Raw genomic sequence first — 20,052 nt, 5'->3', positions numbered from 1 at the left:
CCTAACCTCTTCATAATTTGATTAGCAACTAACCTTATATCTTTGTTTTAAATTTTGATAATCGAAATTTAAGAAGTTTCTAACCTTTTTATACTTATACCCCTGTTTGTATTCCAATAGTCAAGATTTCGAAATTTTCTATGCTATTCGAGAGGTCTTTATGGAAAACTGCCTTAAGTTTTCTTCAAGATTCCTGGAGATTCAAGATAATTATAATAAGTATACGTATTTGTGGGTTTTTCGATTACTCAGACAGACAGATGCGCGAATAAAACAGGCTGATAAATGTTCTAGGAAGATTTTTAAGGAAACTTTCAGTGACGTTGGAATTTTATTAGAATCTGGAATTAATTCTTGTGCGAGGAAAACGTGTTCGTCTATAGTATTAAATTTGCAACATTATATAAGCCTATAATTACAGCAATGTATATATATAACATATAATTTTATTAAGTTTTATATCTTATCTGTGAAAACAGCGATTCTCAACCTACGCCATATATATACTACCAGTGGTACATACATTTTCTCAGACACTATGCAAACCTAACCAAACTCCGTAAAATTTGGAAATTAATTCGAAAACTACGTACAATGAATATGCTCATATTTCATCATACATTAGCCGAATGTTGCGTGAAAAAATGGAGATTAACTGCATTAAAACATGGCGGGAAATTTGAAAATTACATACAATCAATACACACACGTTTGATCGCACATTAGCCGAATGGTACGCGAAAAAGTGGATGCTGAGAACCACTGCAATGGAACGCGAAGAAAATTAATCCTTTTTCTTCAAACATACTTTATCAATGGAAGCTACACTGTGCTCGGCGAATGAAAAAGGGTGTCAGTCGAACATGTTGCAAAATGATGTTTCAACAGATATATCGTGGAAAAATAAGTTGCTCTTTCGTTTATCTATCTGACAGAGAAAGATCTACACGCGGATGTTTTCAAACCGGTTGCGAAACTTATTCAAATCGGCCTTACCTAAAGTCACTTATCAGCCCGATTTTCGACACGCCGCGCGATAAAGCGGCGCGCAAATGACTAAGATAACCTCACTTAAACCGAACGGGAAAGATACTCGCGGTATCGCCTAATAGATGTTATGATAGATAATGGCGGCTGTCACGTTCGGCAGGTAACGAATAGAGGAGGAAAACAACGGTCACGGTTGATTTGTGTGGCTGGTCACGAGTAGCCGATAGACTTCTTGTAATCTTTCGCATAATATCGATCGTGGTTACAATCGAACGGAGAGAGAGAAGTCGAAAGCTTCTACGTGTCGCGCAACCGTATCGCCGCGAGTATGCAAATAATGGAAAGTGATTTTCACTTACCCCTTCGTTTCCTAGGAACTGTATAGTAGGGTTCTGGCTGGTCTTGTTCTGCAAACAGAAACGGAGAAAATTCGAATTAATTCAACGCTCGCTCGAGTTCCACTGTGATAGTAATGGCGGCCGAACTTCATCGCGACAGGTGTGTTATATTTCATGCTTCAAAAATACTCTGACAATAACATTTCCCACTGGTCTGTTAAATATCTATTTCGTGTTAAATATGGTCTTCGTTCATTTATTAATTATTATTTTGTACGCCTAATTGATATATGCATATACATACAATACATTGTATAATATAGTATACATAATAGATATGTTATGTACAAATTATACATTAATATGCACATCGTATGTATTATATGTATATACATTTGTATTTTATATGTACATATAAATTATTCGTACAAAATAATAATTAAATGATGAATGGAGACTATATTTATATGTGTATAGACTAAAATATATATAAATATATATTATAACATATATGTATTACATATAATATACAATATATATATTAATGTACACACGAATGTTTTTTTTTGTCATTAATTATTAATAACTTTAATTGCCTAGAAGAGACAGGTTAACCTGCCGAACCACGATTTTTCCGCCATTGTTGTGTAGCCACATGCTTAACTAGTAAAACTGCTACAGTTCGCATCCGACAAGTTTATATACCAATAACCCATATCATAACTTCGTTTTACTGGCGAATCGAGCACATGAAAGCAATAAAAGCAGTTCATATAAACATGCGTGTTGTTTTTCCATATTCTTAGGTTATGATCATTTTTATAGCTCAGTAATATGCAGTTGCACTCACGTACAGGAAGTACCTCGAAACAGCTATCTTCGGTCTAAATACAAGCCAAGTTGTAACAGAATTCTAACTATTCGTGTGGTTTTAAATATACACGGTTTAACAGAATCACTTACACTGCTGGACATTAACAATTACTTAAAACCGTTATAACCTAACCTAACAAGATCGAAAAGCATATACGTACAATTCTATTAACCATTCAAAAAACATTCCAAGCATTTTCATTCTCCACGATAACCCGAAAAATCCCTCTAACGTTTAATATATTCGCAAAAGACCTTAACGTTATGCACGTTACCTACCTACTCGTAATATACAACTAAAGTGCTTCCATCTATTAATACATTCAACAACCAAACCGAAGAAAACTCGAAGAAATCGAATTCCACTGAAACTCGCTGAAACCCGCTGTAGAATGACTAAGAATAAATTCTGTCTTCCACCTAACCTAACATTTCCAATTCATTCAACGAAACAACTCTCACACGGCTGAAAATTTCCAGCGATGCCCGAACGCAGTCACGGGAGCTGGCTCAAATACAAATCGCCGCGTCTGTTTGCATTGATTATCGCGCGTACGCTCATTAGCAAGGAAATGCCCGCTAACGATTCCTGGGCTTAACGAGAAGAAATCGTCGCGCACGATGACGCGTATTTGCATAACATGCGTCGGCAATCTCGTCAGTGGATGGGCAGCAGGCAAAATTCTCTCTCCCGTTCCGGTGGAAACGCAAACGCTCGCGCTTCCAGGCTGCGCATGCGCGGAGCTGACTGCGCCGTAGCAGATTCCTTCGGTTATACGCGTGCTCTATCGGCCCGGCTATCGACACGTGCATATAATTCGGCGATAAGGTTTGCGATAACCGTCGACTCGCTCCGAGCCACCGATTATGCCACGTAACGTACGAATCGGGTTTCACGAAATTCTTACTCGTGACACGATAAAGAAAAAGAGAGGAAAAGATCCGAAAGGCGAAAGGTAAGCCGTGGGTGAATTATGCATATGGCGTTCGAGGGCTCTCTGCTTGAATTTTATTAAGGTTATGTTCTCGCGCGCGGGAACCAGGAAATTGTGCATATACTTTTAATCGATAAACACGAATTTTCGACTTACTTTTAATTCTTTCTTTTTGCTTTCAGGCATTTAATTCTATTGTGAGGTCTAAATTAACGTATACCTACTTGCAATAGATAAATGAAGTTTTTGCATTTGCTTTTAAGTCTTTCTTTTTTTTTTTTATTTTTAGACTTTTATGCAAGAAGCTTCTTTCGATACGGAGAAGTAATATGAAGTTTGCTTGCTAGACAATTGAAGACATTTCTCTTACAGTGACGTAAACAAAAATCATATATCAACTGATGTGGAGAACTGTTTTATTCTCGTATCTCGAGTGTGGTTATGTTATTTTGAAGTAATAACGATAGATTTCTTGTTGTGTTTCCATACGAGATTCGTAATGAGGCATCAAAACAAGTGACGACTGAGTGTCGCCTTTCGAGTGCACAGAGTTCATACTACAAGTTAGGTTAGCTTGGGTTATAAGTCAATTCTTGAAACTTATTTTTAACTTTCATGGAATACATGGCTTCATAAAAATATCTTGAACGTGATCTTGAGAATGCGATATGTAAACAGAAGTGAAAAGTAATAGAAGTCGGTTTTACGGATTACGGTTAGTACTAGATCGATGACGTAATTTCCATACGCATTATCACCAGTATCAATATTTATATTTCTTGTAAACCTTAGTTATTCGTATCTGACACGTATGTGACGTTAAAGTACGTGTCCGATATGTGAATGATCACTTGCAAGAAATTTACTCGCGAGATCAGGACGAAAAATATTCGCATAATCTATCGTTATTTTTCATTATTCCAAATTACTAAATACTAAAAATTCGTCGAAATGTATTACCGAATATTATGTATCTGTAAAATGTACTTCATTTTCGAATTTTCACTCGCATTTGGTTATCGTATGTAAAGTGTAATTATGGTAAAGTAACTTCCCAGTAATGAATTCGAGGAGAATGGAAACGTATAATGCATACTTGGTTCATAATTCGATAGAAATTCGTTCGATTACGAGCCCAATGCAGCTTTCTACGCCAGTTTCTGCGGTTCGTGAAATCGGGCTACGGTATGATCCTATAACGTAATATATTTGCCGCGTTACATTAGCAGCGCGTGCATATACGACGATTTTGCGTGCAGCGCACACGCGCAGGCGCCTTAGCGATCGTTTGAAAAGGGAAAGTTGTCGGTAAGAGCGCTTCGTGCGCCTTTTATCGCCGAGCCCGATGAAGACGTTCGTAAAAGTGAGAAGCGCTGCAATTGGCGATCGTGGCGCTAGTAGTAACACGAAAAATGTACATCCCTGATTAATACCACCGTAATTATAGGATCTTGATAAAATTTCTGTTTGTTTGAGAAAAATTAATTTTTTTTTCTGGAGAACCCAAGCTTTTTTTAAAAAGAAAAAAAAAAAGAAAAAATGTAATTCATCGGATTTGTATTTCTTTTACTCATTGTTTGGGAAATACGGATTTTCTTTTTAATTATAATCTTATGTCGCGAGATGAAAATTGCTTGGACCATAGAGAAAGAAATTAGTGATTACACATAACCTAAATTGATTTTGACACTGAACCAAATTGTATAGATTAAATTGTATAACAAAAATAAATAGTATAATAAATATATACAGCGTGGGCTATTAATTTTATACAATTAATACAAAATTAATCATACAAAAATCCGTTGCAACTAAATGTGTGGTGGCGTCATATGCATAATGTTCGAATGAATGAATCAAAAATCTAAATTCTAGATCCAATCCTATAATATTTTTGATGGTTACAAAAATTCGTAAATTTTCTTCCTTTATTTGTGCAATTTTTTTTGCTCACCACAATATTAGTCGAAAATATCAATAACATATCCTGAACAAAGTATAGCATTCCTTAAATCTAATTACGAAATCTAAAATTCCCCAATTTAGGGAAGACAGGAAAACAAATTCCAAATGTACAAGTTTGGAATATAACATGATATAATTATGTTTCTATATGTAATTATATAATATTGAGTATAATTACATTTCTATCTAAATAAAGAAGTATATTAATTTTATCAGGCTCAGCTGTAAACCGTAAAAATAAGAAGACCGAAACCGGCCATTTTGACTGGTTCCAGTGCTGATCCGCCATCTTAATTACTCTCCTGTCTCCCAAGACACTGTGAAATGTCATAGTTCGTCGTAGCTCCGAGCTGTAAGCGTGCTTTTAGCCTTAACGTGTAGTGTCTGCGCTCTACCCACTTTCAAGAGGATCTCTTTAGTTTTATGAAAATGCGAGGCTCGTGAGAAACGAGCGCATTTAGGAAAATGCACGTTAAGTATAACGCGAGCAACAACAGGAACTTCGCAATTTACGATCGTAGATAAGTTAAAGAGACGAGTAATATTTATTAGACGAAATATTCTCACGCTAAAACGGAACGAAATTCTGCCACACTGAAACCCTAATCCTAATCCAACCATATAACCACAACGACCAATGCAATTGGCTACAGTCGTGTACCGGTACAGTACGATACAAAATTGTACTAGCATTATTCTATAGTGTCTCTCGAGACTGATGGGTTAGGTTCAAAAGATGCAAGACAGAAACATCAATTTTTGCTATGTTCGTTAAAATATTTTAAACGTGGTGATTTTTTCTCAATATTTTTGACACCAGCATCGGTTAGTACTAACTTTCTTCTATAAAATCAAATTCGATTCGTGACCCTACAATTTCTTTTTTCCAAGATTTACTGCTTTGAAGATAACCAAGTAAAAGATATCGATGTTTACTATATTTGCAAAAATGTTTCAATGATAATAATTTCTTCCAATCTACGTCGAGAGTACCATATAATACTAAAACTTTCACCTATAAAATGAAATTTTATTCACCATCGTACCATTTTTCTCTGCCGAGATATACCATTTTGAAGATAAACGATTACATATATCGATTTTGCTGCATTCACAAAAATATTCCAATAGCAATAATTTTTTTTTAATACTTTCACTGACGGCATGGTATAATACTAGCTTTCCTCTATAAAATAAAATTTGATTTACCATCGTACGATATTTTTCTGCCAAAATATAGCACTTTAAAAATAAACGAATAAAAAGTACCGATTTCCATACTACTCCGAAAAATATTCCAAAGACCCAAATTTTCGTCGAATATTCTCAACACCATCACACGGTATTAACCTTCTCCTGCAATACCAAACGTATTTATAATCCTGAAATTTTTCCTACCAAGATACATATCACTTCGAATTTACTCAAGGAACACTGAAAATTGATGGATATGGTATTTAGTCACGTACAGTACATTCATTTTCTTCCAACTCTAATATCCACCAAACAACTGTCCATGTTATTAATGACACGGTCTCTCGAACAACGTCTGCTACAATCTCAACACAGCCGTCTAGGGATCTTTCACCGGCGCTACCAACACACTCGCCGATAGCCGTGAAAAAACCATCGGCGTACTAACGGTAACGTTTCATTTTTCCCCGATAAGAGAACAGAAGACAGTCCCGACAAGCGGAGTTCCATGTTCACCGGGTAATAAATGTAATTCCAGCCTTAGACAGGCTGGTATTTACGCGTATTTATAACATTCGACGCTGACGTCGAGCTACGGAAGATTACGATATTTACATTTGCGTACGAAGCCGAGGTAATCACGGCTTACGTACGTGGGTCATTGATGACCGTGTCCGAGAGTAAAATTTGCATTAGGTTAACAAAAATCCGCTACTTCGTGCTTCGCTGGTCAGCTTGTGCAAATGAATTAAGCAAAAAAATCGTCACACACATAATGCAAGGTCAGAGTGTCAAGAATTCGCTGCAAATTTATTTTCAATCAATTTGAATATCCCGATGCAACTGTCTCTGTTTCAAAAATATTTGTACACTCTCCGACGATAACTATGATAAATGTTTAATTCCAAAATAATACTAATTCTCTTTAATTTTAACTCTAAACAATTTAATTCTGAAAAATAAAATATTAGGGACAACCATATTTCTATTATTATTTTAAAATTCCCTAGAACAGGATAAATATAATCTTGGTCGCACGAGAAGCGTAGCATGTAATTCTAATATTCGACGAGAACTCAGGAGTTAGACTTGCACTATTACAGTGCAAAGGGTTAACACGTCAATTGCCGGGTGTGTTTTGTAGGTTATGTTCTCACGCTTGGAATTTATCCATCCCGTGAAAGTGTAAAATCCTTTCTACTAACGAATACTAATATTAAAAATCAAAAATAAAAGAAGAAAGGAGAAAAAAATTGGGTAATTATATTCGGTGAATCACGAAACGGAACGTCGGATCGGAAAAGTCCCTAGGAAGGAGTCGCGCCACTGCGCAGGGCACAACCGGCACGTTCCACGTTCCACTCATATGGTCGGAACTCTCCTCTCGATCCCTGTCCTTCGAAACTAATACCGCCGCGTCGTTATTAGATTTTACGAGTGATTCGACGCCGCGCGAAATACATGCGCATGCGTGGACGTCGTGTTGGGTCGCGTTGTCGCGATTCAGCGAGATTCAAAAGCGGCCGCTAGGCGGCGGGTCACGCGTCTCTGGCAGAGAAGCGAGCAGCGGCCAGAATACGGGGCGCAGAAAAAGAGAGGCGGGGACGCAACGAAATAAATTAATGGCTCGAAAGACGAGCCGTGGCCTGACCGTTAAACGCTCGGATGTAAAATAGCTGCTTTGTCCTGAATTAGATACGTTTTCAACTTAACTCCCGTTAGACTAGTGCACGGGCGAAACTGCGAAATTATATTTCAAAGAAGGACCGTGTCTGTTGAAACTTAACCTCTTAAACTCCTACGCTGCAAAAAAGGTTTTAACCCTTTGCACTCGATGATCTTTACACAGGAAATTTAGAAATTCAGAAATTTGAAAATTTTCTACCACAAAGCTAACGATATTTTTCAGAACAGTAAATCAAAAATCGCATAATTGATATTATCCTGAATTTAGTATATTGATTAATATCGATCTCCGAAATTTTATCGAATGGTGACTGAAGACACAAAGTCTTGTGTGCAAAGGGTTAAATCTATTTCTTGAAGTAATTTTGAGACACGCGTTATTTGTAGTGAAATTATACAGAGATTTGGAGTTTATAGAAATTTTGTACATGTTGAAATGTGTTGAATTTCAGTCGTATGACGACCGCGGTTCATCGGTCCGTGGTTGGCATGAAATACTCATGAGCTAGACTCGTCACTGTAGCGCAAGGGGATTAACAGCGTACTCTGCACGCGGTACGGAAAACCTGCGAGGCCGGGTTAACTTGTCGTGCTCATAGTAAATGCAAAATGTCATGGCTTGCACTTGTATAATTGGAATGATTATTAAAAGATAGACCTGAACTCAAAGATAGACGTCGCTTAATAAATAAGTACAAATGAAAATGAAAATTGAGTTTAGTGAACAATATACAAAGAAACAGTCCCGCGCAAAATTCAGCCGTGCCTAAAAGGTCCCGTCGCTTCGGCCAACGATATATTTCTGCCCGCAGGGCGAAACAAAAGTTCCATTAGGTAAAATTTTGTTCTCACCAGCCAAACGAACGATTCGCCTTGTTGCTTTCATTTCCCGAGCAGAGAAAAGGGATATGAAAGGTTCGCCATTCGCAGACTAAATTCACTTTACCCTGTACAAAGAGATACAACAGCGCCGGTCATTCTATTTTCACGGCGGCAGAAAGAAGCGCACTGCGTGTCGCATTAAACGTCCTCAAAGCGGTTCTCGCGAACCGTCGGCGACCCTTTTCCAACCAAGAATCTCATTGGCAGACTGGTCAATAACTCTTCGTCCTGCCTCTCTGCCCCGCCCCACACTCCTCTTTCTTTCGATCATCGTCTCGTGTCAACCGTCTCCCTTCAAACCATATACACCACCCCCTCGCCCCACCGGCGAAATTCAATCACCGACCGTGAGCCACGGTATTGGCAATAAATTACCGACCTCTACGAGACGTCCAACTTACCGACCGAGCGATCGCCACCCCCATCTAGAAATCGCTGTGCAGAACGCGCGAGACTAATTGATTCCGATTCGCCACTCCGGATAGGTTATTCAAGGATCCCAGAGGGCGCGACTCGTGTCATCGGGGAAACGTGGAGGGGGAAATCGAGCAGGACGGTGAGACGAGTCAATCGAAAACAGGATCTGAAAGAATAATTCGCGACGAAAGAAGAGGGAACGGGAACGTTTCACACCTGTTGAATTTCGTTTTCAGTCGAGGTTCCTTGGGTAGCTGATAAATTATTCACCGTCAAAGGAGTAACGCGGGATGAGCGCATAATTTATCGATGTATCGACGCCGATCGGCAGAGCACTTCAGGAGGTTCGCCCGATAAGGCGGATATAATGCGAGGAGGGGTTAATCGGTTAAATAGCGAACGGTTTTTCCGATATTTGATATTTATGGACGTAGTCTGTCGCGAAATCTCTGTTCTATCACTCTGCCTCGGCGCTCTATAAAGAAATGTATATTCCTTTTTTTATTAAATACGCGCCATATAATAATTGGAGCGTTGGATAGACGAGAGTGGCTCTGTCTGCGCATATTGAACGATCTATACGTTTGAGCAAAACACAGTAGCATATCACGTGGACATATCCTTTAATTATTTCCAACTATTATTATAATACCACAGATACACCGTTATTTACTAGAATTTATAATTTATAATTAAAAAATTAACAAATAAAGTTTCACAAGTACAATGAAAAATAAATAACATAATCTCTCATCCGTGTACTATAATTTAATATATATCGTATATAAACTTTGGCGTTAAGGTTAGGTTTAGTAACATTTTAATTACCGATTACAATATTCATAAATTTTCAGGTGTGAGGTTATGTTATTTGTTTTTAACTGTACTTGTGAAATCTTATTTATTGACTATATACATATATAGTACACCCAACAAGAACAGATGCAATCTATCGACTCACTAAACGAATAACTTCCTGTGCTGAATTTACTCGCCTTTTCCTTCAAGCAGTTACAAGGGACGTACCCCCTCCCACCTCCCGAAAACTTCGGAAGGTAGAGAAATTGTTAACGGGCCGTTCCGTAAATAGACGAGGAATAATCGACGAAACTCGACGAAATGTATCGCGGAGGCGAAAGCTGTGTACTTAATTTATGGAAGGCTCGTTTCGCGAACGCGAAGTCGTAAAAGAAACCTGGCGCGGTGTCGGCGCGTCAGCGTGTTCGATGTGTCCGGTTGCATAAGCGCGCGAACGGTTATGTTCATGCATTTTGCATCGCATCCCCGTGCTCGTAACGCACAGTTCGTCGCGTCCACGAAATTCTAATCGTTCTTACCGACCGAGAACGCGTCCGCGCGGTAGAGAACAACGAAATGGCACGACGATGCATTTTGCAATTGCCCCGCGACGCGGAAACCAGACCAGCGGGGTGGGGAGAAAAGAAAACCAGCGCGCGAGCCCGCCTTGTTAACTCTGCGTCGTGGGCACGTAACGGATTTGCCGTTTCCAGTCGACGTCTAATTCTCAGAAAAGGAACGCGGAATTTATAATGTCACCATGGCGGCAGTGACGGCAGTCGACCAAGAAATCGCCACGATAATTGAGTAATTAAACGTACAACGACTACGTGCGTCGGCTGGATAAAGAGTTCGTTGTAGCGTAACCGTCAGTTGTCAAAGGACAGAATACCCTGTCGAGGAGAAAGGGAAGGGAACACGAAGACCGTGTCGGGTGGACTATCTTCAGAGCTCACGAAGATATTCCACTTTTGCAATATAAATGACGGAATTCATTAAAAGATTGTAAGATAAAATACGAGAAAATGACTAGTACAGAAGATAAAATAAACAACGAAAATTCTTGTTTAACTGTGATCACGATTCGAGGTGAGCGATTGTAATTTTTCTTGTATCGATATTTTTGTGTGTTGACATTACCGACGGAGATTACGAGAATTAGTGTTTTTATGGAATAAGAAAAGAAATATGAAAGTGTTTGGAAGGTGTATAGAATTGATATCGTGAGATTTAAGAACGAGTATAAAATCACAGAAATAATACATTCCTCTCAAGGCGAGTTTCGAAGAAAGAAAAATTGGTGCTATGAAATGCAGACTGGTATAAACATCGAACTTCCACTTCCTTTTAACTAGAAAATATGTATGCCATATATCAGTGTACAGTATGTAACAATTCCATTCGCCGAGAAACAAAGAAAAATGTTTCTCTGATTCTAGAGTACCCTAACCTCTGAACTTCTGCGTGTGCTCTATTGTACGCAAATGGGTCGCGCGTGCGGAAGACGCGCCGCCATCTGTCAAATTTTTCACGAACTTCTCCCTCTAATGGAACAGCCATTTTTCATCAAATCGTTTTTCTCTTCCAACAACGTTTATCGGTCGAAATCAAATGCCAGAGCTGTCGAACGTGACGTCGAAACAAAGGGTTTACCTGGTGTAAAGTTTCGAAATGATTCGGCTGATGAGCGATCGTGATGGAAAAAGCGGTTCGCCAAAAATCGCCGTTTGGCTCAATTAATCGGTCGACGTGAGCACGGTTGCCGGTTTACAACAGGTAGATAACGTCACGGTGTGGCTACTAGACAGGCCACGCCGAGAAATTCGGCAACGCCGCCAACTGGTTCACTTTCTCTCGGCCGGCGAACTCGCAGACCGTTCTGGCTCCCTTCTTATGACGCGTGTGTTCTCCGGCGCACGCACACAAACGTAAACGTCAACACGGATATATGTCCAGCAGGCACGAGTGCCCGCGTCCCCTCACACGTCTCGATGTGTGGGCGTGTACGTGTACGTCGTCTCTACACACCTAGGTCGTGACAAACCGATCCATAGAGATCCGGGTGCGAGACAGCGGATCTGGAAAAGATTAGTCGTTCGAAACAGCGATCGAATTTACTCAGATTAATGTCGTTGAACTCCAGAGAGTTGCGCGGTTCACGAACTCGGTTCGCGAGCGTCGTTGCGTGCCCGCTTGACTTTTTGAGAAACGGTCGGTTTTTCTCTTATTCTCATTCTCTACCATACCTCTAATTCTCCATCGTCTTTTGTTCCTTTGAAACGGACAACGATAGATCGGCCAGATAGCTCCCAGCGGGAGCAGATAATTCTAACGTGAGGCCAGAGAAACGTCACCGCAGTCGTGCTTGTCGCCGCCATAAAATCTCAATTTTACGATCATCAAGTTAGACGCGATGCGCGCATGCGCGGGCTAGCGGTCCGCATTAATTGGCCGAGCGTCAAATCGTCACTTGATCCGCAGCGAATCACCTTACGCACAGCTCGAGTTTGCATCGATGGAACTATCGACGAGTACGATATAGCTAACGAATATGATCTGCTCCCGTCGACGGGAATCTCGTGACGTTCCAGTGGAAAGGTGCCGAGCAGTGAATCGTTTACATTGGAAACGACTAAGCGACTTCGTAAACAATGCGCTAAATCTCCGCGCGACTACACCGCGTAGCGTTGCTCGTGTGCAATACCGTTCGGCAAACACAGCAGCGATGATCCGCTGTAAATGTTTACTCTATTCGATAACGGAAAGCGATCGATCTGTCGACGAATAACCGGGCTACTTCAAACGGGTCGCTATTCTATGACGCCGTCTGTTATACGGATAATGACATCGATAACGAAGATACGGTTAATTGCTATGCTTTTAAATGGATTACCGCGCGCGATACTGACCGTTCATTTTCGGACGCGAGAATTTTCGAGCGGCATGCGACACTGACCGGCCATTTTTGGGCGCGAGAGTTTTCGTGCAGCGTTCGATGCTCGAATCAATGGCAGCGTGGCTATTAACACGCCGTCTATCGGAACGGAATGAGACTGCGTATTCTAGGCAGACTGATATTAATATCTATGATGCAACGTTTCTTTTTTTTTTTTTTTTTTAATGAGTTAGCGTTATCGTGACTTTCTTCATCGAATGATTTGGAAGTAAATGAGAGCAAGGAGGAACTATATACATGTGTAATGATACAGAAATACGATAACTCTTGCGTCATGTTTAAATTCAGTTTTATATCGACCGTTATCGATAAGGTAAGTATTCGACCATTTTGTCTATAACGTAAAATATTAAATCCTATCACGCTAATGCTATCTGTTAATTTCATGATGCACGAAATCAGTGTGGCGTTTCAAGGAACGAAGAATATGCAAAGCATGCATCGAGGAAACTACTTTTACTCATGCATGTGTATCCCCACTGAAGCTCTCAGGAGAATTTTAATCCGCATCGTGTGCCGGACTCGAGTAAACACGTTTAGTTTCAAGCGCGTTTCAGCATTTTTCTTCGGCCAACGAGAGTCTCTCCTTAGCTCGGAGAGATCGTACATGCGAGGTTCATTGAAAAGCACGTTTAGGAGCGACGTAAAGTAGACTCGAAGGATCCGGGACGCCGGCAGTGCCGTAATCAGAGCGATTAGGCGTGGCCGCGATAAGCGTGCAGTGTTTTGCGGTCGTTGTTCGACGTACGATAAATTGCTTCTGGGTCTAGATCACCTATCGTCACTTTCAAATGCACCCCACGACGTGTAAAAGTAGGTTTGATAACGCAAAAAGAGGGACGATAAAATTTGAATAACTCGGAAGTACGAGACTTGTCTTTGCTTCCAAAATGGCCGCCTTTTGGTGGTTTCTACGAAGACGATTAAATATACAACTCTGAGAACAGATGTATATATATAATATTTTTTTAATTTTGATTCTTGACTAATTGTTCTAAGTTTTCACACAAATGCGACTATTATATATACCTTTGTAAATAGAATTGAGGTTATGTTATAGAAATTTTAATTATATTGAAATACATATCTTTTTTAAAATCTTGATTCTTGACTGACTGTTCCAAGCCCTTCACAAATGCGACTATTACGTATACTTTTGTAAATAGGATTGAGGTTATGTTATAGAAATTTTAATGTGGTAAATCTCACTATGGAGTAACGCTTGATACGCGGCATCCCGATAAACTCTGGCTCGCAATAAACAGTGAAACAACCTTAAAATTCAATTAACGACCACGCATGAAACTAAATGTCAAACGGCCTCGTTCGTTTTTCCGGAAAAAATTGCGCCAGCAGTTGGATCAATCGGCGTCGATCGATTTCCAGGTCAAACGAAATGCGCGAGCGAAAGGATTGTCCCTCCTTCTGGCTCTCGGTGCATTGCGACCATCAGTATGCAACGAGGTATATTTAATTCGTTCGAAGAATACGAAATGTTATTAAAACTACCGGCGTTAAACTGAATTACGCTCCAAGAATAATTTCGCCAACACCGTGATAATCTCCTCGCGTTAAGCTCGTTTCATCCTATCAAACTCCGCGGACACTTGTTAAAACAATAAGACGATTAGCAATTGAAATAGCCACTTTATCGACTTACCCAATTTTATTTTCCTCGAACGAGAATTGCCTTTCACGTTGGCTTTTACTGCTCACAGAAAATGGCCAACTGACAGTGGCGGAGGAAAGAAGAAAAGGAAAACGAAAGCATCGAAAGTGGAAGTGTGTCTAACCTAACACGAGGTACATTGTTCTCGACTATCGGTGAAATCCGCCATGTTGCTTTCACGTTGTCTTATTGCTTCGAACACTGCTTCAAAACTCGGGTCACCTGACTATTAAAAAGCGTGGGAAACGAGTAAAATTCGGACGAATTTGGGAAAATAATAATTCGACGACACGTACCGATAGCACGCGGTGCGTTGCGGCGTCCTCTCGCCAGAGGGCGACCGCGTCGCCGCGCGGAGGCGATGCAAAATGGAAGCAAACAAGCAAGATGGCCGCGTACCTGCCTGTAGAGGGCAATAGCGTCGCGCGGAACCCTTCGAACGAAATATACGTAAAAATAGCACGGACCTCGTACATCTTTCAGAGTTACCGTGCTTGAATTGGCCTACCTAAGTTACCTTATGGAACTGTTAATACGCGTAATGGCTAGGCTACTTGGCAAGCTTCCACGAGGGCCTCCGAGCTTTCCATACGAGAACTTCCGACTTCATCGAACAGTCTAAAAGACACGCGAGAGTCGCGAAAACAATACCACTATTTCTTTGTCTCGTTCCAGCTTTATACGTTCTTTTTTTGGAATTCTTGATTATTTCAGAGTACTTCGCGGAGCTAAGGATGACGGAGCTTTAAAAAAGCTGGCAAAAATTCGAGGCAAGTACGTAGCGCTCTAATGTCGGGTAGAATTTATACACAAAGGAATGTTTAATGGCTTGATTAACACTTTCACTGCCACGCACATTTTATATGGTACCTCAGAGGACCCCTCAGGGGGCCGCGATAAAATTTCCATTATTTTTAGGATACAATGATGAATTATCAAACAATATGATAGAAACAAATGGTGAAAATTATTAATATCGCCTATCCAAAGTACTCTATTTACGTTGTTCGAATACTCGAAAATTGGCTAGAATAAGACAAATATAATTTTAAAAAATTAGTATTGCCGAACACTGATGATCACCATGACAGTCGACGTGTTAACACTCACCTAGCCTACACCAAGTGCTTGTTTAATAATAAATAATATAAATAAAATAATATAAATAAAAAATTCTACATTTCTTAAACAAATTACTCTCCTATCCATATTATAAGTATCATAAAATAATATCCTACACCAAAAAGTTAGATGCAACGCAAATATAAGGAAAATTTAGATATGGATCAAAAGTAACTTGATGTTGACTTACCACATCGCTCATCTTTCGGCTAATCGATGGATTAACACGGTTGTTATTGTGTTAAGAAAATCGTGTAAACTGCGGATTTATGAATTTGTAATTTTACACGGTTTATATAACCTTACCCGTTTCGATTACGGTTAAATTTTCCCTCCCAACTGATTACGATACAATGGGTATTACGGCATATAATTTGCTCTCTCGATTTTATAACAAATAACATAAATTGCAAGTGACATTTCCATTGCACAATATTATTTCGAGCTCGACTTGTTTACTTGCTGATACAAAGCTGTCACAAGATTTCGCGTTTATACGTGACCTATGTTTATTTGTAATTGCATTCATTATACTCTGCCCGGAGATTTATTTGTCCGTAATCCTGTCTGATTTATCGCCGACGCGCGTTTACGGATAAATTAACCGAAATATTCTACCCAATTTACATTCCGTAATTTACACGATGTCAAAAGCTTCTCGTCGAGTCAACGGATGTCACTTGCTCTCATAAATAAGAATGTTAGATCGAAATTTTTAAAAGTCACCTCGCTATCGGAATTGTTTTAAACCTCTGATAACCGAGACAAGCAATAATCTCAACAAAATAAAAAAGAAGAAAACCATAATACATATCAATACCCCAAAAATGTAATTTCTCTCAAATATTTCCAAAAACGCTAAAAAATTTTCAACAGTCACAAGAGAGTATTAAAAAATTAAGAAAATATCTTAGAATTAAAATTTTCCTAAATTTCCAACAAAAGGAACGATTAATTACCATATCTATCGTAATAAAACAAATAAAAGAGCATAACAAATATTAATACCCCAAATATTGTTAAATTACCAAATTTCCCCAAAACTTAAGACCTACGACTATCTCCAGTTTTTCCCCTTCACACTTTATAATTCAAAATAATTAAAAATCGAACACCAAAGTATACAAAGGACTCGTATTCGTCGATGAAAGTAATAACAACGCTAAAAATTCCCGACGAAAAACCGAGGGGGCGACATTAACCGCGGTTCAAATCGAAGCCGGGACAGGTGGAGCCGTGTGGATCTCCGCCATAATGGCGCCGGGTGGCGCGGTATCCTTTTTTCCCTCGGTCACCTTAAAAGAATCCACACGCTGGGACGTAGGGAAAAAAAAGCGAGGGAAGACCGGACAACGGGGAACCATTATTCTTGCGTTACCATCTCGAGGGTAGTCGGGAGAGACAGGGCGGCGGGGGAAGTAGGTACGAGGGTGTCTCGTTTTTCCGAGTCGAGGATTTCGAATCGCTCGGGTGCTCTCGTCTCGACTCTGTTAAACCATAAGCCGGATGAAGGGCCTCTATCAACACACTGGCGCGAGTTCAGCGCGATCCATCCGTGTTCCCAAAGGTCCCGACCTTTGTGTGCGTGTGTCTGTTTACGCGGCGAGAGCACCACCTGCCTTATACGGGTGTATTATTCCGACATGGTTCCGACAATTCACGCGGGGCGGCACTCGGCGAGCCTCTTTACAGACGTCATGTGCAGAGGGCGCCCTCTCCGGGCCGCCGGCCTATCTCGACCACGGATCAAGAAGTCCTTTGAGAGGAAAACCATGGGCACAGAGGTGCGCGACACACTCTTGGCATTTCGACGGGTTCGTTTAATCGTCGAGCGCGATTCCGGTCATTGTTTCCACGAGGATACTTGCTCGTTTCTTTACGAACTATGCGCGAGATGTAGTCGAACCCTTAACCCGTTACGTGACCAATTCGTGCCGGTCACAAGCTGACATCTATGTACGGAGTGGGGGAAATTCGTGGTACAACCGAGTGAGGGCTGATTCTACGTGCAAAAGCAAATTGAAAATGAACAATAACATTTCTTCTTTCAAAGCTTCGTTTTCCAATGACATTCCAATTGAAATTTTCACAAGAAACTGGTACAGAATATTATTCCATAAAATCTGCGAAAATCTTGTCGCAGGTGTCTATGATTATTTACAACAGTATGTTCACCACAGAAACATACGTGTGTATAAACATATAAAGCTAATACAGGAGCATTTGCATACGGTTTACTTCCATGACGAATGAATTCCGAAGGCAGTTGCACGGGCCCGCTAAGCGGCCAATTAACACGTCTTCCAGACGTGCTGCTCTCCGCGATCTTCCTCAAGGTCCCCCCACGCCGCGCGTCGGGCCGCGAGTTACCAGAAACGCGGGGATATTTTCGCGACTGACCGTGGGTCGGAGACACCCGTCTAGGTCATTTTTCGCCCACGGGCCGTCGATGCATGAGTCACTCAGGGACGTAACAATGCATTTCTGATCCACGCGACTCGTCCGCTCGTACCGTCAAATTTCACAGTAATAAACTTCCTTTAGACGAAGACATACACGGTAATTTCCCTTCTTCCGATTTCTACCATCTCTTATTCCGACAAACATACGGATCCCATTGTAATTACTCGGCCAGCTGTCTCCTTATCGACCGTGCTCGCTATATCCTGGTCGATAAGGGTTATTTATTAACGACGGAAATAAATGGCACGTTATCCGTTCGAACTGCAACAGCGCGCGATAATACGCGCGATAGCCAGCGCGGGATATTCGAATTCGCGACTGCGCCACTCTCTCGTCGGGGAACAATCGTGGAAAAATAAAAGCGCATTGGAAACGAGACTCGTCGATTGGCAGGCAGCGAGTGGAAAAAGAAGGAAAGAGTAAACGATAAACCGTAATATTAATTCAGGAGATAAGGCGCAATCAGCGGCGAACCGGCGAATAAACACGGCCAGACGCACACTAGCGCCACTGTGCGGCAGTCGCGCCGCAGTAGATAGAGCGTATACGAAAAACTCGAGGCTCCCACCCTCCCGCCGTCGTTCCGACGCTTATTATCGGCCCGGCAGTTTGTAATAATAATAATGTTATTAACGCCGATGGAACGCGGACTCGTAGCGGTTGACCGGCATTTTTCTCGCCAAGTATTTTAATTTCGAAGTTCCCTCGTGAAATATTTCGGACTTCGTTGCTGGAATGTTTACTGCGTACGGATCGCGGGAACGTCGGGACCCTTTTCTCCGTGCCTCCACCGGTTAGAAAGGAAGCGTGGGTGTAGTCTATGGTTGTCGTTACTCGCGGGTGGAAAATTACGTAACGTTCGGTGCCATCTGGCGAGTCTTTCGAGAACTAATTTCCACCGGTTTGGGTAGGCTATGGAAGTCTATCTCGAGATAGTTACTTCTTTCATGAAGGATACGTAATTTTCTTTCTTAATAAATATTATATTAATTACTCTTTTAATATTTATATATTAATAAATATAATAATGGAAATGGAAGAATGAGACGAGTTAGTTGAATGTCTCAAGAATGATGATGGATGAGTACTGAGGTACTGCGAGTATTCAATAAGAAGTCTATTAAGCTAAATGGGTGTCACGCTTTGGTATCCCCAAAGTCGTTTCGATTTGGTGAATTATTCAGAGAAAAAAAGCGTGACCTCATGACTGTATGAAACAACGTGTTTAAATATACAGATGGCACGGGATAATTTTATTGCTTGGTGAACCGTGCAAAGGGCTTTATATGAAAGCTATAAACCATCATATTCGAGGTATCAGGGCTCGACCCTCCGCCTACGAGCGACAAAAAATTCGGCAGAGGTGACGAGGGTCGCGGAATATAGCATTTAGGGTGACAGTAAAACAGATACCATGATACATAAAGGAGAAACGAAGGGTGAAATCATGGGTCAATCTTTCGGGATTTTAATGTCCTCCTGGCCACGAACCTTGATGCGATGCTAATATTATATCACGATAACGTGCACGTAATGAAAAATCGATTTAAAAAGCGAGTAAAATATCTGAAAATAAATTATCGAGCTTCCGATTCAAAATATAGTCCTAAATTTTTGAATAAAAAAAATATTCTTCCACATATATAATGATTATTACATCATCCCTCAAATGATCACTATATACAAATATATAATACAATATATATATATATATTAATTTTAGGTAATTTCAGAGGGAAAAGTAATTAGACGAGGTCGACACCC

The 20,052-nt window shown here is 40.4% G+C and overlaps 1 protein-coding gene across 2 annotated transcripts in view; it reads right to left on the bottom strand.

Moving 5' to 3' along the window:
* Su(Tpl) (Suppressor of Triplolethal) overlaps nucleotides 1-20,052 on the bottom strand; it is a 175,248-nt gene that overhangs the window by 105,078 nt on the left and 50,118 nt on the right. For both annotated transcript variants that reach the window (XM_017906285.1, XM_017906286.1), the window contains exon 2: nucleotides 1,350-1,397. In XM_017906285.1, coding sequence (XP_017761774.1) covers nucleotides 1,350-1,397 — 48 coding nt within the window. The remainder of the gene's footprint in view (nucleotides 1-1,349; nucleotides 1,398-20,052) is intronic.

Source organism: Eufriesea mexicana, unplaced genomic scaffold (genome assembly GCF_001483705.2).
Source record: "Eufriesea mexicana isolate 0111107269 unplaced genomic scaffold, ASM148370v2 scaffold5271, whole genome shotgun sequence".
NCBI classification, from domain to species: domain Eukaryota; kingdom Metazoa; phylum Arthropoda; class Insecta; order Hymenoptera; family Apidae; genus Eufriesea; species Eufriesea mexicana.
Note: the sequence above shows the minus strand (reverse complement) of the source record. Positions and strands in the feature narration are given on the sequence as shown.